At 42.3% G+C, this 26,078-nt stretch overlaps 1 protein-coding gene across 5 annotated transcripts; it reads left to right on the top strand.

Annotated features, from left to right (window-relative positions):
- Positions 1-207: 207 nt before the first annotated feature.
- zdhhc18a (zinc finger DHHC-type palmitoyltransferase 18a) lies at positions 208-22,219 on the top strand. Of its 5 annotated transcripts, XM_064945201.1 has the most exons (11): positions 215-4,209; positions 5,627-9,278; positions 9,622-9,782; positions 10,013-10,162; positions 10,241-10,378; positions 10,505-10,556; positions 11,086-11,188; positions 13,454-13,566; positions 15,367-15,469; positions 20,779-20,850; positions 22,098-22,219. In XM_064945201.1, exons 2-10 carry the CDS (start codon positions 9,052-9,054, stop codon positions 20,818-20,820), a joined length of 1,089 nt encoding a protein of 362 aa, XP_064801273.1. In that variant the 5' UTR covers positions 215-4,209; positions 5,627-9,051; the 3' UTR covers positions 20,821-20,850; positions 22,098-22,219. The 5 variants fall into 5 exon arrangements, 4 of the variants coding, with proteins under 4 accessions (XP_064801274.1, XP_064801273.1, XP_064801272.1 ...); XM_064945200.1 differs by having other exon boundaries at positions 215-9,278; XM_064945203.1 differs by lacking the exon at positions 215-4,209 and having other exon boundaries at positions 9,051-9,278; positions 9,710-9,782.
- The last annotated feature ends 3,859 nt before the right edge of the window (positions 22,220-26,078 follow it).

A 26,078-nucleotide genomic window follows, 5' to 3' on the forward strand; every position in this document is an offset into this window, starting at 1 on the left:
GCATGCTCTGAGGGCGCGGCTGGGGATGCCGTCTGGGCCTGCAGCCTTGCGAGGGTTAACACGTTTAAATGTTTTACTCACCTCGGCTGCAGTGAAGGAGAGACCGCATGTTTCCATTGCAGGCCGTGTCAGTGGCACTGTATTGTCCTCAAAGCGGGCAAAAAAGTTATTTAGTCTGCCTGGGAGCAAGACATCCTGGTCCGTGACTGGGCTGGATTTCTTCCTGTAGTCCGTGATTGACTGTAGACCCTGCCACATGCCTCTTGTGTCTGAGCCGTTGAATTGAGATTCTACTTTGTCTCTGTACTGACGCTTAGCTTGTTTGATAGCCTTACGGAGGGAATAGCTGCACTGTTTGTATTCAGTCATGTTACCAGACACCTTGCCCTGATTGAAAGCAGTGGTTCGCGCTTTCAGTTTCACACAAATGCTGCCATCAATCCACGGTTTCTGGTTAGGGAATGTTTTAATCATTGCTATGGGAACGACATCTTCAACGCACGTTCTAATGAACTCGCACACCGAATCAGCGTATTCGTCAATGTTGTTATCTGACGCAATACGAAACATGTCCCAGTCCACGTGATGGAAGCAGTCTTGGAGTGTGGAGTCAGCTTGGTCGGACCAGCGTTGGACAGACCTCAGCGTGGGAGCTGATTTTTTTTTTTTTTAGCTTTTGTCTGTAGGCAGGTATCAGCAAAATGGAGTCGTGGTCAGCTTTTCCGAAAGGGGGGCGGGGCAGGGCCTTATATGCGTCGCGGAAGTTAGAGTAACAGTGATCCAAGGTTTTTCCGCCCCTGGTTGCGCAATCGATATGCTGATAAAATTTAGGGAGTCTTGTTTTCAGATTAGCCTTGTTAAAATCCCCAGCAACAATGAATGCAGCCTCCGGATAAATGGTTTCCAGTTTGCAAAGAGTTAAATAAAGTTTGTTCAGAGCCATTGATGTGTCTGCTTGGGGGGGATATATACGGCTGTGATTATAATCGAAGAGAAATCTCTTGGTAGATAATGCGGTCTACATTTGATTGTGAGGAATTCTAAATCAGGTGAACAGAAGGATTTGAGTTCCTGTATGTTTCTTTCATCGCACCATGCCTCGTTAGCCATAAGGCATACACCCCCACCCCTCTTCTTACCAGAAAGGTGTTTGTTTCTGTCGGCGCGATGCGTGGAGAAACCCGTTGGCTGCACCGCTTCGGATAGCGTCTCTCCAGTGAGCCATGTTTCCGTGAAGCACAGAACGTTACAGTCACTGATGTCCCTCTGGAATGCTACCCTTGCTCGGATTTCATCAACCTTGTTGTCAAGAGACTGGACATTGGCAAGAAGAATGCTAGGAAGTGGGGCACGATGTGCCCGTCTCCGTAGTCTGACCAGTTGAATGACCTAAGGGTAATGAGATGGGTTTTTATTGGAAATAAGATAAGTTCACTGAATGAATGTAGTACATTGGGTATTGAGTGGGAATAGCTAATACCAGTTTGAACGACCTACGGGTATTTCTTGAAGTCATACTGTTTATTGACTAAGGAGGGAGCAACGTTGACATGAAAAAAAGTGGTGAATTGGTTTTGGAAATAATTCTAAAAATTATATGATACACACCCCAAATGTACCTAACAATGACTAGTCAAGAGGCTTAGAAGGTGTTGAAAACTTTGAGGTCCACTTTAGAAATAATTGGTGGTAGAAGCGGGGAGAAAAGCCATACAGGGAGTGGACAGAAGAAGGCAGCATTGCCGCGCCCAACGGGCTCCCAGTCGACAGGGAGCCTGGTTTGATATTGGAGACGCTAAAACGGAGAATAAAGAGAATCCTCGCTGGGGAAAAGCTTGGGCCTTTGAATTGTAATGTTTTCTGGGAATTGTCTCGGTGCCGGAGTTTGCTAGTATAGACAATTATAATTTTATGGTTATTGGCGGGGAAACTCAATCAGTTGAATGGCGTTGGGGTAAAGTTTTCGCCTTCGATGCGGGGGACTGGGGTTCGTGTCTCAGCCTTGACATCGATAGGCTAAAATTTATTCTGATTGTAATTCAAATATTTATGGGTTTTGCCCGGATTGATACGGTTATTAGTATTTGTTCAAGATATGACTGAACATTTTGATAGTTTGTTTAGGTTGAATTGAGAGACTAATTCGTTCGAGATAATGGCGAGGCAATTTCTATGGAGTCGTATTTTTATTTTTTAATATATTTTTTATTTTTCAAAGGCGCTGGGTCATGGGATGAGACCGTTATCTAAATCTGATGAATTCTAAATAATATCGAAGAGACAATTACGATTTATGAGCTTTTCCCCTGATACGTAGACATCTGTAACAGGGGCAAGTTTTTTTTTTTTCCCCTTCTTGAGGAACTAGCAGATGTAAACGTGATGGTCAATTTTGGGGTTTGATTTAATTTAAGTAAACATTGTATTCTGGCATGTTTAAGTAGGATTCTTCATTTCGGGACGGATGGAAGTTATCTAAAATAAGTAAATTAAAGGAAGCATGGGAGAATGCGAATGCATATTTATTACATTTCAGGGATTAAATTACGGATTTCTTACACTGAGAAATGTACGACATTTGCGGCAGAGGGAAAAGGTAATACATTGGATAGTAATGTTATCAGGTTTAATTGTATCTAAGGGTAGCATGTTCATTTAAGTAAACATATACGTAGACAATGTTTAAAACTTATGATTAATGATTTGAGTCAAAGGGGAATTATCATTAGGTTTTAGTTATAGTTCACTTATTGAGTTTCTGAATTGAAGTAGCATAGTGAATGCTAGTTAGGCGTGTTGTGTCTCACTTTTAGAAGCCTCCTGGGATTATAATTTTGGGGAGAGTGGGGGAGAGAGCGGCCATAAACGACCAAATTGAAAAAGGTCTGCAAATATATACACATAAAACAATTGTTAGAACTATTTGTTTTAGTGCAAAGGTATTTTAAAGAGGACGCTCACATATGGAACATTATGAGTTTTTATTTTATGGGTTTTAATTACACAGGTGATTATTTTTATTTTAAGGATAAAGGGTTCTTTATGTCTAATACGGTATGACCTTTTGACCTTATCGTGGCTATCTTTTGGGGTCTGATCAGCCCCGGGGGAGAGCCATTTGTATAATGAATTGTGGTCAGTTGGGTTACTAATTTTAAGGTAAATGAGTTATAATGGAGTTTAGTTTGGGGTTTAGAATTATTGTTTGAATCACTGAAGCTGATTTACAATATTAGCTGTGAAGTTTTTGAATTGGCTATTATGGATTTGATATTACAACAGAAAATAGTTATATTTGTCATTGAGAATAAATAGGGGTGATAAATTACTGTAGATAAGGTATTCCACACTATGCAACATATATTAAATTCCATGTTATTGTCAGAATACTGCGGCTTCCTGAAGTAAAGAGCTTGTAAAGTGTAGGAAGGATTTCGATATGGTGAGCATTGGTTCAGGGTCTGGTTAACCATTAGGAGGTCTTTTAAATATTATTACATTTGACAGGAATATAGGACATCTGTGGTGATTTAGGATTATTGTAAGGATTAAGATAGATTCATTAAGGAAATGTAAGGACTTTAGAGATTTCCACTTATAAACATGTTTTTTGTTTTTTTTCTAAAATCAAGGATTTTAGATAGTCAAACAATGAGACGCTTAGTGGCATTTTGAGAGATAGCAGAGAAAGGAATTACTGTTTAAATCGGTAAATATGTATATTTAAGAACATATATAAATAGCACAGATACTTCTTAAACTAGATAAGTCACTGGACAGAGAATTGATACAGGATTGGGATGAATGGATGCCCAAGAGAGAATTGGACATTCATGATAATGTCAGAAAATAAGGATAATTTTTCTAATCCTACCTTAGTCATTATTTAGGGTATATAAGATTGACACCTGGGCAGAGCCAGGTATCAAAAGGGGGGTGGGTAAGTTAAGTTAGTGGCCTATTGGATAAGAAACTAATAATAAAAATAATAAAAAATAAACATTTTTTAGCTAAAGATATAATCAGGTAAAACATATGAGAAACTGTGTGTTAACCAAGCCTGTATGTCCAGGATTTTATGCATTACAGGTGAACTACAGGTGAAGTCCCTCAATCCAGTCCCAGAGGCTTGTTGGGGGGACCATACCAAGGACTCCTGGTGACAGCTAGCTGAAAGAGCTACCCGGATTCATATCGCACGGCGGGAGGGTAAGACACACTGACACTGTCAAACAATAAACAGTGTTCGAGAGGAGAACTGGAATTAACAGAATTCCGGGGGCCATCTCTCGAATGAAGTAACCCTCCCTGTCCTGTCACCCCTGTTTTTGTTCATAGAAGTGAAGATGTGTCTGGCTCTTGCTAAGTGATGTGTTCTCGGGGAGGGGGTGGGGCTTCACATGGAAGCTGTTCTTCTGAGCTGTCTTATCATGGGTGACATATTCCTGATACAGCACGTCCTACTTGAGTCTGCGGAGAGTGGTAATTTGACCCATGGTTTTAGACGATGAGGATTTTGTTCCAAAATAAGCATAAGAGATCCCTAGATCTGGGTAGACAGGAAGTTAGAGTAGAGGTTGGGAAGGATCTCTCAATGGAGTTTTATGTAGATCAAAATGGAGTCTCTAACTACATGGCAGTCTAGGACACTGAGCCATTATGGGATATATTGGTGCAGGTTCCCATATTGATTGTGGACACAGGTCATAGCTCATTTGGAGAGAGAGAGGGCTATATGAATCCACTCACCCAGTATGGAAGGACAAAGTATACATTGATAACATTGGGGTTCCACGGACGTGGACTGGATTAATTATATTTATTATAATCAACAGCGCTTTAACAATTATACCAGAGATGCTATTAAAGGTTTTGCAGAACAGACTGAAGCAACCAACCTGATGGCTTGGCAGAATAGAATTGCATTAGATATGTTATTGGCTGAAAAGGGAGAAGTATGCGTGATTATAGGGACCATGTTTGTGCTTACATCCCAAATAACACAGCTCCGGATGAATCAGTGCCCGAAGCCTCAACTGGTTTGACCACCCTGGCTCACGGTTTGGCAGAAAACTCTGGGGTGGATACTTCTCTGACTAATTGTTTTGATAAGTATGTTCGGAAAATGGGAAAAAATATTATGATCACTGTATTATGGGCTACATTCACCTGTGTGACTGTTTAGTTTTATGGGGCTGTTGTCTAATTCCCTGCGTATGAGGCCTTATTTCCAGGACTCTGGAGAAATCGATGGCAATAGATAGTGAGGTACCAGCGGATTCCAGGTTCTGACCTGTGGAGTGCTGAATGCATGTCTACAGAACAAGCGGACGAAAATTATAAATTAAATTATATTAAATTGGGAGGGTGTCCGTATGGGGATTACATGATAACCGACTTGGAACAATTCTGGGATTGGAGAAGAGGGTATCCTTATAGCATAGGGGATCCCACAAAGGTGGATAGGTTTTCCATGATATGGGGAAAACCTGGGAGCACTGTTGAACTTTGTAAAGGTGATGAAGTCCCACTAACCATCAAAACTATTAAGCTCTCTGATGCAGGCACTTACACCCTCGGACTACAAAGGACCAGGACAGACATGATGGGTATGTTTTCTATTAAGGTGCTGCCAAAACCAGAGGTCCCAGAAGAACCAGAGCCAGACACACTCCTCTACCACCCCTGGACTGATCCTGCCACCACTGTGTTAAATCCCATTCAGGTAATTAATGTTAGAGACTATTTAGCTATTGATCAATTAGGCATTGAGACTGGTTTTGATGGTAGTGACAATTTGTGGCTGTCCGATATGAGGTATACAGCTAAGACCCTGAAAAGAAAGGACTGCATTATTTGTAGTTTTGCTAGACCTGTTCTGGCTACGCACCCATTTGCTATAGGAGAAGGAGAGGGGTGGTTGTGTATTCTGAGAGGTTTTTACCAGGTTCAGCCCAATTCAACTCTCTGTTCCTCTTTGAGCCTTGTGTTTCCTACAGTACCTCCTCATCGGGCCCCTTGGGGTGTTAAGGCATACGGGGGCAATTACAGTTGCATCACGGGTACAGGTAATGGCATTGATTATGGGAGATTATCTGAAGCTGATTGCAGTAGTGTACATAACCATTAATTCCACCTGGCCAGTTACAGGCCTAAACCAAACTAGTGGTCTGGCTGATGTGTGGTGGATCTGTGGACCCAAAAGAGTGCTGAGACCCATTCTTAGAGGAGACTGGCAAGGTACGTGTGCTCTGACCAGTTTGATAATTCCACTGACCATTGTTGATGTTACTGCTGAGCAGCTGTTGGGTTCTGTATCCAGGGGACCTGAAAACATTCCATCCCATGGGAGACATAGACGTAGTGCTCCATGGACAGAGGATGTAGTTGACATATACACTAACCTGTTGGGAGTGCCAGTGGGGGTTTCTCATGAGTTTCAGGCCTTGGGTAGGAATGATGGACTCTGGCACTTACTACCTATTATAGGTCCAGCCATAGTGGATGCAAGACAGACTGCATGGATTAATTATATCTACTATAATCAACAGTGTTGTGTGAATTACTCCCGTGATGCACTCACTGGTAAATCTGAACAGCTTGAGGCCACATCTAGGGTTGCCAGACAAAATAGACTTGCTTTGGATATGCTTCTTGCCAGTCAGGGGGGTGTCTGCAAGATGTTCGGTGAACAATGTTGCACGTATATTCCTAATAACACCAGTCCAGATGGTAGTATATCTAAGGCCCTTAGTGGGCTTGATGCACTATCTGCTGAGATGAGGACCATGGCGGGGGTGTAGGAGTCTGGACTGTTCTCTTGGTTGGGAGCCTGGTTTGGTAAGTACACTGGTATGGTGGTTACTGGATTTCTGACCCTAATTCTTGTATTTTTGTTATTGTTGTGTTGTGCTGCTTGCATCATACCGTGTTTTAAGAAGTCTGTTACAGATGTGGTGAAGGCTTCAGGTATGATGCCCTTGCTTGATGCTCCTGAAGGAGATGCAGATACGGAATCTAACTTCCGGAGACAGATGGGGCTGACTAAGGATGACCCCTGGTTTGCTGTGGGTGAGGTTGTGGAATGATAACTTCTTAAATACATAACGTGTACGATATAACTTGTCCTCTCTTATGTGAAGGTTTAGAGTCCCTGGGTGGCAAGCAGCCCACCTGGTACAGGATAGGAGTAGCTGAGAGGACCAGATGGTTTATAATAATGCTTTGCTCTGCTTTACTCTGTTTTCCATGACCAAAGTTATCCTATATCTTACATGTCAATAAACAATAAAGTTTTATCCTGTTTTTGATAAAGGACAACCTTGAGGGTGTCAAAAGGGGGAGACAAAAGCATATATCATTTGTTGATTTTTGTTTCTATTTTTCTTTATTGATTTTCAGTTTTTCTGTTAAAAAATAAAAATAAATAATAAACTTTTTATTATTTTCATGAAATGCTATTAACATATTACTATGTTGGGACCGCTGGAATAAAGGATAATGATTGACACCCTTGTGGGTGTCAAAAGGGGGAATCAAAAACTCCAGTTTATATATATGTTAATCAACAAAGGGACGTGCATCACTTCATATATTCACAAAATAAAGGTTTAAAGTTTCTGGGTTCATTAGCAACCTAGTATATCGGATGGTATGGTTACACCCCATAGGGGGTGTAAAAAGGGGGATTATGAGGTTTCTGTGTTATGCACTATAGCCCATTACCATATATATGATTGAATATTATCTGCTGTTGGCTTGTGTGGATGTATGTATGTATGTGTTATGCAACATAGCTGACTTGAAACATTGTTAACAGTTTCAGGGCCATGGGACTTTCTCATGATGGAAAAATACAGAGAAGCATGAAGACAGGAACTGTTCAAATTAGTTGGGAGGGGGGCACATTCAGAGCGGGGTGTTGCGATAACAGGAGCCAGGTGCGAGATAACGGTATGGAGCATGAGAACCTGGATGTTCTTCACGAGCAAGTCACATCTATCAACAGAAGCGCCAAGAGGCGGGACCCGCCTGAGCGCCTGCAATAGGCTGGACAAGTTTAAACCACGCCCAGTCTCTACTGTGATAGGCCAACAGACGGGTTGGAACTGTCTATCACAGTATAAAGAATACTGTTTTACATACGTCTTGTCAGTTCTCTGTTTTGCCCTGCGAGGTGGGACAGAGAGCCCGTATATACGATAATTGCATTTACCACTTATTGCTTAGCTAATAAAAAATACATAGTATACAATCGGTGACTCATTGTCATATTTATCCTGATACCAGATTCGAATTGACGCAATTCTAACAAAACATCAAAGTGTTTCCTTTCAAATGGTACCAAGAATATGCATATCCTTGCTTCAGGGCCGGAGCTGCAGGTAGTTAGATTTGGTATGTCATTTTAGGCGAAAATTGAAAAAAAAGGGGTCTATCCCTAAGAAGTAAAGGAACTATGTCCATTCGTCAGGCTAGGACGCCGAGGGATGAGAACACGTTGGTATGACGGTTACTGGTCCCCCGCAGTTATGTTATTAACGACGGTGAGGGTATGTGTTCGGCAGGCAGATGCAGGAACGCCTCGAAATGCAGGCTGCAGTTGCACACTATTGAGTTTTTTTGGAGGAAGGCAAAGATGGCCACACCGCTTGTTGAGCATTTATCTAGCTAGAACATAATATAAGCTTGTCGTTAACTGTGAAGCAAAGGACTAAATAGTGGAGTCTGGCAGTCGCATACAACGAACGATTGATTATATGTATGTGTGTGAGAGACACCGTCAGAAGCTGTTTTGGTGGCGTGTCGATGGCTAGCTAACTAACGTTAGTATGAATGGGAACGCGGTCGCTGTTTTGGCTGCAACGAGCTTGATAATTGGCTAAATAAATTGCTTGCATGGTCGCTTAATGAACTCGTAGCTAGCAGAAACATTCGATTAACGTTAGGTATTTATCTAACGTTAGCCAGCCCGGTGGTTAGTAAGCTAACGTAAACAGCTACTGTAGCTAGCTAACTAACTTTAATTTGATCACCGGACCCTTTTGCATTATGAAAAACTGTGAGTACCAGCAAATTGACCCACGGGGACTTTCAACACCCTCGTCAACGCAACCCTGTACCGAAAATGTGCAGAGGTCTCGGAGAAAATGGGAAGTATTTCCAGGGAAAAATCGCTTTTATTGCGATGGACGGATTATTCTGGCCAGACAAAATGGTATCCTGCCTCTGACACTCGGCCTTATCATTATCACAAGTGGCCTCTTCTTTGCATTCGAGTAAGTGGCTATGCATCATAATTTTGCTTCGCTTTTTTAAAACTTAATGTTACCAGTCTAGACAGCCATCTAACGTTAGTTGCATAGGCTGTTAACATTACTTCGTTGAGTAGGCTTCCTCAGTTATTCAAAGTTGCTGACTAGTTAACTAACAGTGAAGCTCAGGGCCATACAGGCTTACCTAAAAATCTATTTTTACTTTAGTTTATTTTGTCTATTTGAATTGAGCTTGTCTCTGGCTCATGTAGATTTTAGGGTTGTACAGTAGGCCTATTAGAATGGGTGTCTCAACCACTCAAGGCCAGGCACCGACAAGCTCTCATATCCACTCTTGTTCTTGCAGTTGCCCATTCCTGGTGACTCACCTGACCGTCTGCATACCTGTGATTGGTGGAGTGTTGTTTGTGTTTGTGGTCACCTCCCTACTGCAGACCAGCTTTACAGACCCTGGAATCCTGCCTAGGACCTTGCCAGATGAGGCTGCAGACATTGAGAAGCAGATAGGTAAGATGGATATAGTGTAACAGACTGGGGTGATGGCTGAAGAGCTAGACCAGCTGGGGTATATATGGGGTCAACTGTTTCAGTGGTGTTCATAGTACGGATTAATATCATTCAGCAGCATTTGTATTCAGTTAACATTTTGTTTCATATGTGATCTTGTTGATGTCAACAACACAATTGTATTGATGTCAGAGAATCGATCCCTCCCTCTAACCCTCCCCTGATTCAAGACACCTCAGGTTCGTCCACGTACCACCCCCCTCCGCGCACCAAAGAAATCCTCATTAACCGGCAGGTGGTGAAGCTTAAGTATTGCTTCACCTGCAAGATGTTCCGCCCTCCTCGGACCTCACACTGCAGCATGTGTGACAACTGTGTGGGTAAGGACTGTATGGGTGGTGACTGTTGTTCAAATTGTCCAAATATACCATATCTCAATTTTAATGTTCTGCCCTCAGAGCGGTTCGATCACCATTGCCCGTGGGTGGGGAACTGTGTGGGCAAGCGCAACTACCGCTTCTTCTACAGCTTCATAGTCTCTCTCTCCTTCCACACCTCCTTCATCTTCGGTTGTGTTGTCACACACCTCACGCTACGTATGTATGCTCACTCGCAAACAAACACGAATGCACTATGTTGTTTCCTTCCCTGCTGTTCTGTGACAATATTGACTGTGGAGTGTTCGTATTGGGTTGCTGACTTTTTACCTTCCTGTTTTTCAGGATCCCAAGGAGGGAATGGCTTAGTTCTGGCCTTACAGGAGAATCCTGTCAGATATCCTTTTCACACCAAACATTCTCTCTATCTCATTAGAATCCCTATAGTGACTTGGATGCCCACGCTGCTGCTCTTGCTCTTAGCCCAGAGATAGAAGTTGACAAGGATTTTGTTTCTGGTTCTAAGACCTTGGCCTAAGCCCACTAATTCCTAATTAGGATCAGTTCCCTGTAGTCCATTCTTCACACACTGGCAATGGTGTAAGCCTGTGGCTTTTAGACAGATGGCAACACTTCAAAAGCAGGTGTGGAACCTAATGTTGTCACACTGGCTGGCTTGACACATTATGTGGTTTACAATAGTGGGTTTTGTGATTTCTTATAAACCCAGAACAGTTAGTAATATGGTATAATTGCAGTTCAGGGAAACCAGTAGTTAGGCCTTCATGGCTCTGATATTGTGACTGATTGTGATTCCCTAAGATTCACACAATAAGGCCTTCTTATGATCATGTTGCTCTTGTTATTGATAGTCATTGTTGATAACCTTTGCTAGTGTATGTTGAAGCCTTGACAAGCCCTCTCACTGTGGTTGAACTAGTTATTTGCTTCTTCTCCATTTGGTCTATTCTGGGGCTTTCAGGTTTCCATACATACTTGGTGGCCTTCAACCTCACAACAAATGAAGATGTGAGTACCAACCATAGATCTTGAAAATAGTAGATAGTGATAGCGCTGACATCCTCCATGTATTCCTATAGAAAACTCCAGATGGTGTATGAGGCCAGAACTATTTGAATTTGAAGTGCCCCATACTGCTGAATGGCACCAAAAATCGCTAAGGATCATGGTCAACGTAGTTGTTTTCATCCTGCCTGATAGTCAACACACAGCCTGCCGGCCTGTGAATGGTCTGTCAGCACGTGGTCCTGTGTTACGACAAATGTAGCGAACCTTAAAATATTTCAGTGGGGATCGAACTTGATCATGCTAGTTGATCACACATTTTATTGCACATTTTAAAGTCAAAACCTCTGTCTAAAAAAGTGTTTGGCCTGTTTTGGCGATGGTAATTTACATAGGTTTTCTAGGAAAGACCAGGGCTTTTGGCACCGCTAGGTTGATACTCAGGACAACTCATTACTGCATTGGAGAAATTAGAGGCTTCACAAGTAACTGAAGATTAACTACCTATAATAAACTCAGCAAAAAAAGAAACATCCTCTCATTGTCAACTGGGTTTATTTTCAGCAAACTTATGTGTAAATATTTGTATGAACATAACAAGATTCCACAACTGAGACAAACTGAACAAGTTCCATAGACATGTGACTAACAGAAATGGAATAATGTGTCCCGGAACAAAGGGGTCAAAATCAAAATTAACAGTCAGTGTCTGGTGTGGCAACCAGCTGCATTAAGTACTGCAGTGCATCTCCTCATGGATTGCACAAGATTTGCCAGTTCTTGCTGTGTAAGATGTTACCCCACTCTTCCACCACCAAGGCACCTGCAAGTTCCTGGACATTTCTGGGGGGAATGGCCCGAGCCCTCACCCTCCAATCCAACAGGTCCCAGGCGTGCTCAATGGGATTGAGATCCGGGCTCTTCGCTAGGCAATGGCAGAACACTGACATTCATGTCTTGCAGGAAATCACACACAGAACGAGCAGTATGGCTGGTGGCATTATCATGCTGGAGGGTCATGGCAAGATGAGCCTGAAGGAAGGGTACCACATGAGGGAGGAGGATGTTTTCCCTGTAACACACAGTGTTGAGATTGCCTGCAATGACAACAAGCTCAGTCCGATGATGCTGTGACACACCACCACAGACCCTCCATCTCCAAATCGATCCCGCTCCAGAGTACAGGCCTCGGTGTAACGCTCATTCCTTCGACGATAAATGCGAATCCAAACATCACCCCTGGTGAGACAAAACCACGACTCATCAGTGAAGAGCACTTTTTGCCAGTCCTATCTGGTCCAACGAAGGTGGATTTGTGCCCTTAGGCGTTGTTGTTGCCTGTGATATCTGGTGAGGACCTGCCTTACAACAGGCCTACAAGCCCTCAGTCCAGCCTCTCTCAGCCTATTGCGGACAGTCTGAGCACTGATGGAGGGATTGTGCGTTCCTAGTGTAACTCGGTAGTTGTTGCCATCCTGTACCTGTCCCGCAGGTGTAATGTTCGTATGTACCTATCCTGTGCAGATGTTGTTACAAGTAGTCTGCCACTGCAAGGATGATCAGCTGTCCGTCCTGTCTCCATGTAGAGCTGTCTTGGGCGTCTCACAGTACGGACATTGCAATTTATTGCCCTGGCCACATCTGCAGTCCTCATGCCTCCTTTCAGTATGCCTAAGGCACGTTCACGCAGATGAGCAGTGACACTGGGCATCTTTTGCTGTTTTTCAGAGTCAGTAGAAAGGCCTCTATAGTGTTCTAAGTTTTCATAACTGTGACCTTAATTGCCCACCGTCTGTAAGCTGTTAGTGTCCTAACGACCGTTCCACATTTGCATGTTCATTAATTGTTTATGGTTCATTGAACAAGCATGGGAAACCATGTTTAAACCCTTTACAATGAAGATCTGTGAAGTTATTTGTATTTTTACAAATTATCTTTGAAAGACAGGGTCCTGAAAAAGGGATGTTTATCTTTTTGCTTTATATTTTGTTTAGTACACTACACACACTTTTTTTTGAGGATTGTTTCTAAAATGTTATTGAACAGATGGTGAGAGAGACAGAGGTCGAAGATAAGAGTGGTTGGGTGAAGGGGCAGGTGGCAGATTTCAACCTATTCAGACACGGTAGACATTGTGCCGGAGGAAGCGGTTTTCCTGCTAGACCACAAGGCTGCCCCACACATTCTAATCACCTAAATATACAGTACTTGAATGTTTGATCCTGCTTAGTCTCCAGACTGCTTCATAACTTTGTCTTTCCTGTGCAGATAAAAGGCTCCTGGTTGAGTAAAAGAGGTGCAGAGGACTCTGGGAATCCCTACACTTACGACAACATCTTTACCAACTGCTGTGCAACGCTGTGTGGTCCCATGCCCCCCAGGTCAGTATGTATGGCTAAACCCCACGTTAGTCAAAGTTGCTACTGTCATATGAAATGTATCTCAGTTCACCCTTTGTTAAACTTGGCTCCCGAGTGGCGCAGCTGTCTAAGGCACTGCATCTCAGTGCAAAAGGCGTCACTTACAGTCCCTGGTTTGAATCCAGGCTGTATCACATCCGGCTGTGATTGGGCACCGCCCTCTGACTCCCAATCGACCCAGCATTGTCCAGGTTTGGACGGGGTAGGCTGTCATTGTAAAAAATAATTTGTTCTTAACCTCTCTAGGGTACTTGGGACACTAACGTCCCACCTGACCAAAATCCAGTGAAAGTGCAGGGCGCCAAATTCAAACAAATCTCATAATTAAATTCCTCAAACATACATGTATTATACACCATTTTAAAGATAAACTTGTTGTTAATCCCACCACAGTGTCCGATTTCAAAAAGGCTTTACGACAAAATCATACCATGCGATTGTTAGGTCAGTACCTAGTCACAAAAAAACAGCCATTTTTCCAGCCAAAGAGAGAAGTCACAAAAAGCAGAAATAGAGATAGAGACTAACCTTTGATCTTCATCAGATGGTACTCATAGGACTTCATGTTACACAATACATGTATGTTTTGTTTGATAAAGTTCATATTTATATCCAAAAATCTCTGTTTACATTGGCGCATTATATTTTGCCTCCAAAACATCCGGTGAAAGTGCAGAGAGCCACGTCAATTTACAGAAATACTCATAAATGTTGATGAAAATACAACTTATGCATGGAATTAAAGATATACTTCTCCTTAATGCAACTGCTGTGTCAGATTTCAAAAAAGATTTACGGAAAAAGCACACCATGGAATAATCTGAGTACAGCGCTCAGAGACCAAAACAAGCAATACAGATACCCGCTATGTTATGGAGTCAACAAAAGTCAGAAATAGCATTATAAATATTCACTTACCTTTGATCTTCATCAGAATGCACTCCCAGGAATCCCAGTTCCACAATAAATGTTAGTTTTGTTCGATAAAGTCCACTTATGTCCAAATACCTCCTTTTTGTTTGCATGTAGTACAGTAATCCAAATACGCAGGCACTAGGTCAAAAATGTATATTACAGTTCGTAGAAACATGTCAAACGATGGATATAATCAATCTTTATGATGTTTTTATCAAATCTTCAATAATGTTTCAACCGGAGAATTCCTTTGTCTTTAGAAATGAAAGGGAACGGCGCTAACTCTCACGGGCGTGAGCCTGACTGAGCACATGGCCTTCTGGCAGACCCATGACTCAATCAGCTCTCATTCTCTCCCACTTCACAGTAGAAGCCTGAAACAAGGTTCTAAAGACTGTTGACATCTAGTGGAAGTCTTAGGAAGTGCAATATGAGCCCACAGACACTGTATATTGGATAGGCTAAGACTTGAAAACCAACAAACCTCAGAATTCCCACTTCCTGTTTGGATTTTTTCTCAGATTTTTGCCTGCCATATGAGTTCTGTTATACTCAGACATCATTCAAACCATTTTAGAAACTTCAGAGTGTTTTCTATCCAAATCAACTAATAATATGCATATCCTAGCATCTGGGCCTGAGTAGCAGGCAGTTTACTCTGGGCACGCTTTTCATCCGGATGTGAAAATACTGCCCCTACCCCAAAGAAGTTAACTGACTTGCCTTGTTAAATACAAATAAATGAATACCTCAAGGATACAACTTGCAATCAATGAAATGTCCTCTTGGGTATGGAAATTGTCTATGTATCTTTCTAACATTCTCTTTTCCTCTCATGTCTTTCAGTCTAATTGACAGAAGAGGCTTTTTACCCCTTGAAGACATTCCACCTGCTGTTGCAGTGGACATTGGGCGGCCCCCTTTCCTGGCCAAGAATGAAACAAACATGGTAGGGCCACCATCTCGTGGCTACATGTCTTGACCGTGCTGTAGCTCAAAAGTCTTCACCTTGATCCTTGGAGAATCTCAATTGTATACTCCTCGTGTCTTCTCACCTTCTTCAGGAGAGTGGACGCGAGGAGTATGCATTTGAGATTCTGCCCCTGTGCCTGTCCTGCATGAGCCCACTATATCCCCTTCCCCAAATGTAGTTACATGTTATGTATGTTACATATTGTGTCATAAGAGGGAGGATGGTGCACATAATATTCTTATTATGCACATTAGGGATAGGACACTGCATCCATGAACATTACATCTTGCTTTTAGTGTTTAAAAAAAATATATATATATTTTTAAATAATTGTTATTTTCCTGAATTGGAACTACCTCTTAGCTGTACCCGTTTTTTTGTTGTTGTTGCAAGTTTGTATAGTTGAAAGGTTTCCACACTCGTGTTTATTGCACTTGTGTGGACCAGGCAATAAATGTAGATATCCACATTGGAAATGAAATGGCTGAGGTTTGTAGAAGCTAATTTCTTGCAACAGAGGTGCTTTCAGCAAACGGTTGAAAGTTTAGGTTTACATGGGTGAACTCTGGGTTTACATATAAGTTTAAGTTTTTATTAAGCACTTTATCACCAGTCACATTGTATTTACTTTTGGCAGGTCTTTGAAAATTCAAGGCACTTTATATTGTTGCATCATGTTCATCTAATTTGTCTTGATTATTTATTGTATTGAACCTTTTATTTTACTAAGCAAGTCAGTTAAGAACATTCTTTTCTTTCTTTTTTAAAGAATTGAGCAGTAAAGATAGTCGCACAAGAAGCTGGGATCCTCTTTCAAATAGTGGCCAGTCATAACTCTTATAAGAACACGTTTCACTAGGCTCTGTAGGCTATGTGCTCTCTAACCGTGTTTCAGGGGTCCTAGGCCTATAGTTTACGTTTGGAGTTATTTGGCCACTTTAGTTAAAAACCATATCAAAACATGTAGGCAGGCCTATGAGCTAGGCTACATGATGTGTGTGACTGATTTGAAAAAGTGGCTGTTTCTTGCCTTACTGCACATGCTGGGCATCATTCACAAGTGATAATATTGTCACTCATCAGACTATTCTTAATTTAATCTTGTCTTTACATATTGTTAGGTTCTAAATGAACCTAGTAAAACTTAGACAATTAGTAAAGCTTAAACCAAGTTTATTCGCCCATTGGGTCATACAGCTGCACAAGACAAAATATATATTCACACATGCACTGATATTGAACACTATACGGAGTTTCCTCCTACACATCTGAACAGCCAATGTATCTCTGTTGCTAGACAGAACCTTAGTGATATCTGTTCTTCCTCACCTCATTTGACCTGGCTTCGGCCCCAAATTGCTCACTCCTCCCCAACTCACGGCTGTCATATTGACGTGTACAAGACTGTGTCTCTTCTCCTCCCATAGGAGCCCTGATGGCTAACAATAGGACAGATTGTAAACGTTATACATTCCCCCTTCTCCCTCAGTGACATGAATAAATATATTTAATATTTTCAGAACCCAACAATATACTAAATAATACGTGTGAAATTAGTTCTGATTTAGACTAGACCATTATCATGCACCTGTCGGAACAGGGCAGGGAGTCAAAAATACAGTGGCAAGAAAAAGTATTTGAACCCTTTGGAATTACCTGGATTTCTGCATAAACTGGTCATAAAATGTAATCTAAGTCACTACAATAGACAAACACATTCTTCTTAATCTAATAACACGCAAACAATTATACATTTTTATGTCTTTATTGAACACACCGTGTAAACATTCACAGTGTAGGGTGGATAAAGTATGTGAACCCTTGGTTGACCTCCTTTGGCAGCAATAACCTTTCTGTGGTTGTGGACCAGACCTGCGTAATGGTCAGGAGGAATTTTGGACCATTCCTCTTTAATAGCCTACCAAACTCGCTAACTGCCAGTCGCTGACAGCCAGGTAACCAGTGATTTATTGTCCCTCTAATCACTCTGACATTAATGCAAATACACTGCTCAAAAAAATAAAGGGAACACTAAAATAACACATCCTAGATCTGAATGAATGAAATATTCTTATTAAATACTTTTTTCTTTACATAGTTGAATGTGCTGACAAGAAAATCACACAAATTATCAATGGAAATCAAATTTATCAACCCATGGAGGTCTGGATTTGGATCACACTCAAAATTAAAGTGGAAAACCACACTACAGGCTGATCCAACTTTGTAATGTCCTTATAACAAGTCAAAATGAGGCTCAGTAGTGTGTGTGGCCTCCCTAAAACACCTGGGCATGCTCCTGATGAGGTGGCGGATGGTCTCCTGAGGGAACTCCTCCCAGACCTGGACTAAAGCATCCTCCAACTCCTGAACAGTCTGTGGTGCAACGTGGCGTTGGTGGATGGAGCGAGACATGATGTCCCAGATGTGCTCAATTGGATTCAGGTCTGGGAAACGGGCGGGCCAGTCCATAGCATCAATGCCTTCCTCTTGCAGGAACTGCTGACACACTCCAGCCACATGAGGTCTAGCATTGTCTTGCATTAGGAGGAACCCAGGGCCAACCGCACCAGCATATGGTCTCACAAGGGGTCTGAGGATCTCATCTCGGTACCTAATGGCAGTCAGGCTACCTCTGGCGAGCACATGGAGGGCTGTGCGCCCCCCCCCAAAGAAATACCACGCCACGCCATGACTGAACCACCGCCAAACCTGCAGGATGTTGCAGGCAGCAGAACGTTCTCCACGGCGTCTCCAGACTCTGTCACGTCTGTCACATGTGCTCAGTGTGAACCTGCTTTCAGGGGCGGCAGGGTAGCCTGTCTAGTGGTTAGAGCGTAACCGGAAGGTTGCGAGTTCAAACCCCCGAGCTGACAAAGTACAAATCTGTCGTTCTGCCCCTGAACAGGCAGTTAACCCACTGTTCCTAGGCAGTCATTGAAAATAAGAATTTGTTCTTAACTGACTTGCCTGGTTAAATAAAGGTAAAATAAAAATAATATCTGTGAAGAGCACAGGCCGCCAGTGGCGAATTTGCCAATCTTGGTGTTCTCTGGCAAAGAGAACACCTGCACGGTGTTGGGCTGTAAGCACAACCCCCACCTGTGGACGTCGGGACCTCATACCACCCTCATGGAGTCTGTTTCTGACCGTTTGAGCAGACACATGCACATTTGTGGCCTGCTGGAGGTAATTTTGCAGGGCTCTGGCAGTGCTCCTCCTTGCACAAAGGCGGAGGTAGCGGTCCTGCTGCTGGGTTTTTGCCCTCCTACGACCTCCTCCACGTCTCCTGATGTACTGGCCTGTCTCCTGGTAGCGCCTCCATGCTCTGGACACTACGCTGACAGACACAGCAAACCTTCTTGCCACAGCTCGAATTGATGTGCAATCCTGGATGAGCTGCACTACCTGAGCCACTTGTGTGGGTTGTAGACTCCGTCTCATGCTACCACTAGAGTGAAAGCACCGCCAGCATTAAAAAGTCACCAAAACATCAGCCAGGAAGCATAGGAACTGAGAAGTGGTCTGTGGTCCCCACCTGCAGAACCACTCCTTTATTGGGGGTGTCTTGCTAATTGCCTATAATTTCCACCTGTTGTCTATTCCATTTGCACAGCAGCATGTTGAAATTTATTGTCAGTGTTGCTTCCTAAGTTAACAGTTTGATTTCACAGAAGTGTGATTGACTTGGAGTTACATTGTGTTGTTTAAGTGTTCCCTTTACTTTTTTGAACAGTGTATAATGGCAAATCTAATGAAACAATTCATGAGAGCCCATGAGCTCATGTTGTGCAACATTTCTATAGGCTATGCAAGTTTTGATCGACTCTTAAAAAGAGCATCCCATCAGCTTTCTATAGGCTAGGCCTACTATATTTACTTCTAAACTTTCCTAATATTAAGCGCAGTGCTTCGCTTTACAACAGGGGTATAGCCTACCTGTCGGAAATGAAAATGAAACGCAGGAAAAGTGTCCTCCATTTGCTATTTAAGTGCATAGATTATGTACAGTCGCAAGAAAAAGTTTGTGAACCCTTTGTAATTACCTGGATTTCTGCATAAATTGGTCAATTTTTGTTCCTCTAATTCACAACAGACAAACACAGTGTGCTTAAACTCACAACACTTGTATTTTTGATTAGAGGGACAATAGATTGCTGGGTACCTGGCTGTTAGTGACTGGCCGTTAGCGAGTTTGGTAGGCTGTTAATGAACATCAGCAGCATCAGAGCGCAGTTTTGGAGAAGCTTAGTTACCGTGACTGAACGGTCAGGTGGAATTTGACTGCAGTCATGACACATGACCGCCGGTGTGGCAGTATTACGGTAACCGTAACAGCCCTAGTCTCAAATCAGAAAAGTAGCACTGCGTCAGCTAGGCTGGAAAAATGAAAGCTACTTGACAGGCTTACCATTGGACCGTCGTCTTCTCAAATCCGGAGGACATAAAACAATATAGAGGTAAGATAGATATCGATTTTGAGACATGACATGGTTGTCATATTTTAGTACATGCTGTTCATATTACTGCAAAGTTCTTGTTATTTTTTCGAAGAGACTGAAATGTCAATGGAGCACTGTGTGTACTGCAAGCTCTTTATTTTCAAAGCCTTGTCATGCTAATTTAGCTATTTGCGGCCCGCGGAAACAACTTTTAAGACAACGGCCCAAAATTGTCAAATCCTTAAGTTTCGGTGAAAGCTGCACTTCTCTGTCAACTGAGCTCAGTGCTTATTATCGGATGCATTAGCTCACAAAATCTGACTTTTTAGATATAATGTGAGTGATATGTTAGAAAGAGCCCAGTGAACGATTCGGAACATGAAATATCATATTTGTCTTGGTAAAATTGATTTTATAACATAATGAAGTGAAATGTCATAACCAAAGTGTGTTTTCATCCACTCTGGGCAGAGTGGGTGAAAACACCCCACTGAATTATATATTTTTATCCTATAATGAGGCATTGTAGAAGCATAATTATAAAGTGTTCCCATCTTAAATATGAATTTTTAGGGTTGGCCTCTAAGTTTCCTTCATATTTGCTTAGTAATGATCTTTACCTGTTTTTATTCAATGATTTTCTGTTTTTAATCTTTCAGTAACTCCATATTACCATCAGTTTATCCTGCAGTCCTGAGACCTTTTTTCCCTTGGTAGCTTTTTACAATTTGAGTGATTCTCCTTTTTATACCAGAACTAAACTGACCATCTCTGTGCTCCACAGCGTGTAACACTTTTAACTCTCAGTTTTGTGATGTGTCCCTCCCTCCCACCCCACTATAGGAGGAGAATTGTCAGGATTTTGCTCTGTCCTGCACAGCCTGAAGGGAAACTTCCGCATGTAGAGGGTCGATGGTAAGAGTAGGGCTCAAGCTCCAATCCATCACCACATGTTTATTTTTGCTGTTATCTGTTCAGTTTGCATGCTCATCATGTGTGGCTGCTATCATAAGTAACTGTGAAATGACATCACAATTTGTGAGAAATAACTGTTGGGATACTGGCTTATCACCCATCCAATGTTATGGTTTTAATTTCAGTTAGTACATTGTATTCATCACTCAGTAGAGCAAGTGGAAAGGTGTTGTGAATTGAGCCATGGTATGTTGTGGGGCATCATGATGTGCCTTACCTCTGGAACTGCATGCCACTCTGCCACTATATGAGCCTTAACTTATCCTTCATCTCTAGGCATGTGGATGTCATGTTGATGACTTGATGTAGAACACACAGCTTAGAACAACTGTAGCATCATATTCTCAAACTTGGGCCATTCCTATTATCAATCATTCTCTTATGCCCTGGGGCAGCTGAGCAGATGTGGTAAGGTCGGAGGTTACGGTAGCCTTAATGCTAAACACTCATCTATTGTTTGTCTCTTATCCAGTTTGATAAGGAAAGGTACTTACCCATATGCAATTGGGGGAGGAAAGTATCATATAACCCAGTGTAATGAGGATATGGCCTGATGGTGTACTGATGAACACACCCTATTCTTATTTACTGTACTTTTCATTGTATTTATTCACTAGGTGTCACTGGAAGCATAAATACAATGGATAGGATAGACTTCATGTCACAGCAGCCAAACTAAAGTAGCCTAACTGTAACTCATGACATTCTACCCTCTACTACTACAGTATTGCTTTCCTTGCTGTTGCAAATAATGGATACTTTCCCTGGTATAAACAAGCCCATCTTGTCAACCCCGGTGACCCAAGGGGAACCATACACTTTGTCCTTTCCTACATGTCCCATCACTCCCCTAACAGGAGGGAAGGGAAGCTTCCCCAAGCTTTGTATCTAATTGTCTCTTTCGCCTTTGTTCCTCCCTGTCCTGTGCTAACAGGATTGTCGCCAACAACCCACTCTTTCTCCATAATGCCATGCTGTCACACCTAACCTGGTTATTGCTCTTACGTTAATCTCACTGTGCCGCTCCAAACTAATGCTTGTTTTCAGCTCCTGTGCATTTCCCTTCATTAACCATGTTCTGCCATGTCATTGCTGTCCGTCTCTCACTTCACATATCCCTTCATCTTTTTCCTTTCTCACTTTTCCCTTTTTCTTGACTTCTCTGCCTTCCTCCTTTCTTCACACAGTGCACTCGGAGAACTAAGGACCTTCTGGAGAGGGTGTTCCGCTCTTCTGAGCTCCAGGGCCTCTGGCCCTCTGGCACCCCCAAGACTGCCCCTGTCCAGGGGTTGAGAGTCAGATCAGAGTCCAGGTCCCCAGCCCTCTCCTCCTCCGCTGGACCTCCCACCTCGAGCTGCTCAGGGTCTGCTGATGGGCCTCTCCCCACCGGCTGTTCTGGGTCCGCCAATGGGTTTCCCTCCACGGGCTGCTCTAGTTCTGCCAATGTGCATCCCCCCACAGGGTGCTCAGGGCGCCAGGCCTCGTCCATGGAATGTCCCCCTGTGAACAGCAGCAAGAGACCCTCACTGCACTCCAACAACCCGGCCTAGCGCCTGGCCAGTCCCTCTCCCTCCTTCACCCACAATACCATCATCCTGGGAGACGCTCCTGACATGGGCTTCATCCCACTGCACTGAGCGGACTCAGTGGCTCCAGTAGCACAGCTTCAGTGAACATTCCCCTTCCACACAGCTCCCTGGAACTCATTAATGGCTACACTGCCATTAACCTTTGGTTAAAAGAAATTCCCGTACATTCTCTTTTTCATGGAACTTACTACGTCTTCTTCTAAACTCAGGACTTAAGCCAGTGTTTTCCCCTGTCCTGTTGGTGATGAATTAGCTGGTAAACATTATTTTCATAGAATGTTTTATTCCTCAAAGGAAAGATATCCTACTGGCAGCAAGTTAAACTTGGTAACACTGACAAGCACAGATGATTTATACAAGTTTTATACACTGATTCATAGAACATTGTTTCACAAAGCTTCAAGCCATATGTACTCACTTGGCTGGTGTTCCAGCATAGTAACTAAGTAAGCAGCCTCTTTGCCTTTTATGTACTCAGTTGTATTACCTCTTATGCAAGTCATTCATACACTTATGGCAGAATAGGGGTGTGTGAAAGGGCTTTTGTTAGTGTATAAGTAGGTTTTGGGCTACCTGGCTTTCTATGCTCTTGGTCTTAGCTGTAGTGAAAACACCCAAGGTCTCCCAGTGTAAAAGGGCTCTTTGAAGTTCCACTCCCTCCTTCTCTACTGGCTTTTGGATCGGCCATGTTGTGGACATTGTTACGTATGTTTAGTCCTTGGCTGCAGTTGAGACAGTGACTCATTTTGATTGGATGAGATGAGCTATTGTCCATAGTGGGCTGTTTCCCAAGGTTGCTGATGACTGACATCGTAATCTGTTGGGCCTCTGTTTGTTATTTATCTTCTACTTGGGCTCAGTGTTCAGATTGATTGTTGGATTTAAACTGTATATTTATTTCTCACTGTGTTTATGAGAGTGTCTGAGGCAGGGGGAGGGTGTAAATGTGATAGGGAATTTATTCTGTTATTCTGTGTTTGAACTGGCTGGTACTAGACTTTGACTGTCCAAGCTAAAGGAACATGTGCTTTAGGAAAAAAGTTCATTGTGAGCTTGCATTTTTGATTGTCCTTTTTTAAATGTTCCTTTTACATGTATTCTAATTTAAGCACTGATCCAAATACAGATCCACTACTGCCTGCTGAGTTTCTTGTGTTTTGGAGGCCAGTTAATATATTTTGACACAATGTTAACTGTTCAATTAACTTGCTAAGGATATTGAAATGTGACGCCTGGTTCCCTGTTTTTCCTCATGTATTTTTACTGTAATGGCACATTGTTTTTTCATAGAGAAGTAATGTACAGATTAATAATGTGATATGTAACCATTTGAAGCACAGAACATCTAGAAGTGTAAGATGATACCGCTTGCAGGCATTGCCTTGAAGTGAACTTTGCGTGCTGCTAGTGGCATGAAACCATATATCCCTTGGACAGGTCGTTTATCATAGACTACTATCTGTAACTCGACATTACACTGAAGGTAATGCCGTTGGCCACAAGGGGGCATTATTTTTTCCCCAAATAACACCATTATTACGTTCCAGGTACCTTTTTATAGACTGTAGAGCAATTGGGGTAGGTCCATTGAGGCCTACTTTTCCTTCAATATACTTAAATGAACTGTGTGTGTAGTTGTGGAGGACCGCTGTGTGGTAGTCAACCATTTGTGTATTCGTTCATTTGAAACCTTATAACTCGATCAGTTGTATGAAAGATGTTCAGCGCTCCTACAACTGTTATTATGACTATAAGCTGTGCTTGTACTATTATGGGCTGTTTGGTTTTGTAGTCTGTAGATCATTCCTATGAGGATTAAACGGAGGAACTGTACCATTGCTTTCTACTCTCTGTTTTTTCCGCTGCCTCGGAGTCTCGTTCAGATTGTTTTCCACTTCAGTTGTCATTTGTGAGGTTTTGCAGTAGCAACACTGACATGACAATTCTACTCAGTGGAGGCTGGTGGGAGGCACAATAGGAGGACAGGCTCATTGTAATGGCTGGAATGGAATTGTATGAAACGCATCAAACGTATGGAAACCATGTTTGACTTCATTATTTTTATTCTATTCAAGTTGTTACAATGAGCTTGTTGTCCTATAGCTCCTCCCACCAGCCTCCACTGTTTCTACGGTATACCCAGGCTTTCTATGAGCACACAGAATCTCTGTGACCAATTGGGTCAGACTACAATGCTCCCAAACTGGCACATGGCTACTTTTAATTAAATAATCGGAGGGTTCCCTCTTATGAAGAGCACACAATGAGAAAGTGTATGGTAACCACATGTCTTTGCTTGGAGAACATCCAATAATGAAAAGGGTCTTGTGCATGTGTGATACCCTGGTCAGGCCAGGGTATCACAGACCAGACTACCAAGTTTCCTAGCAGAGTTTGTGGGTGTATGTTTATGAAACGGGTACAAAGATGTGTGTGTGTGTGTGTGTATACATGTATGTGTGTGTATATGTATGTACACGTGTGTGTGTGTGTGTGTGTGTGTGTGTGTGTATACATACATACACAGTTGAAGTTTCCATACACCTTTTGACACAAATGATGTCAATTAGCCTATCAGAAGCTTCTAAAGCCATGACATTTTCTGGAATTTTCCAAGTTGTTTAAAGGCACAGTCAACTTAGTTAATGTAAACTTCTGACCCACTGGAATTGTGATACAGTGAATTATAAGTGAAATAAGCTGTCTGTAAAAAATTGTTGGTAAAATGACTTGTCATGCGCAAAGTAGATGTCCTAACCGACTTGCCAAAACTATAGTTTGTTAACAAGACATTTGTGGAGTGGTTGAAAAACGAGTTTTAATGAATCCAACCTATGTGCATGTAAACTTCTGACTTCAACTGTGTGGTGTGTGTGTGTGTATGTATATATATATTAGGAACGGATAAGAGGTTGCACAACAATGTTTTGTCACTCTGCTACTGAGCGACGCTCTCTCTGAGCAGTTTTGTGCTGTTGTATAAACATTTTTTAATACATTTCTGAAACTAATCTCTCTTATCCTCCCATACATTTTTGCCATGCCATTATACAGTGCCTTCAGAAAGTATTCATAGCCCTTGACTTTTTCCACCTTTTGATGTTGAGATTGTTTGTCACTGGCCTACACACAGTACCCCATCATGTAAAAGTGGAATTATGTTTTTTGAAATGTTCACAAATGAATTAAAAATGAAAGCTGAAATCTCTTGAGTCAATAAGTATTCAACCCCTTTTTGGCAAGCCTAAATAACTTCAGGAGTAAAGTCACATAGGTTGCTTAGACTCCGATAATAGTGTTTAACATGATTTTTGAATGACTACCTCATCTCTGTACCCCACACAATTATCTGTAAGGTCCCTCAGTGGAGCAGTGAATTTCAAACAGATTCGACCATGGTTGTTTTCCAATGCCTTGCAAAGAAGGCCACCTATTGCTAGACTGATAAAGACCTTGAATATCCCTTTAGACCAGGGTGAAGTTATTAATTACACTGTGGATGGTGAATCAATACAGCCAGTCGCTACAAAGATACAGGGGTCCTTCCTAACTCAGTTGCTGGAGAGGAAGGAAACCATT

The sequence above is a fragment of the Oncorhynchus masou genome, chromosome 29 (assembly GCF_036934945.1).
Source record: "Oncorhynchus masou masou isolate Uvic2021 chromosome 29, UVic_Omas_1.1, whole genome shotgun sequence".
Classification (NCBI taxonomy): Eukaryota; Metazoa; Chordata; class Actinopteri; order Salmoniformes; family Salmonidae; genus Oncorhynchus; species Oncorhynchus masou.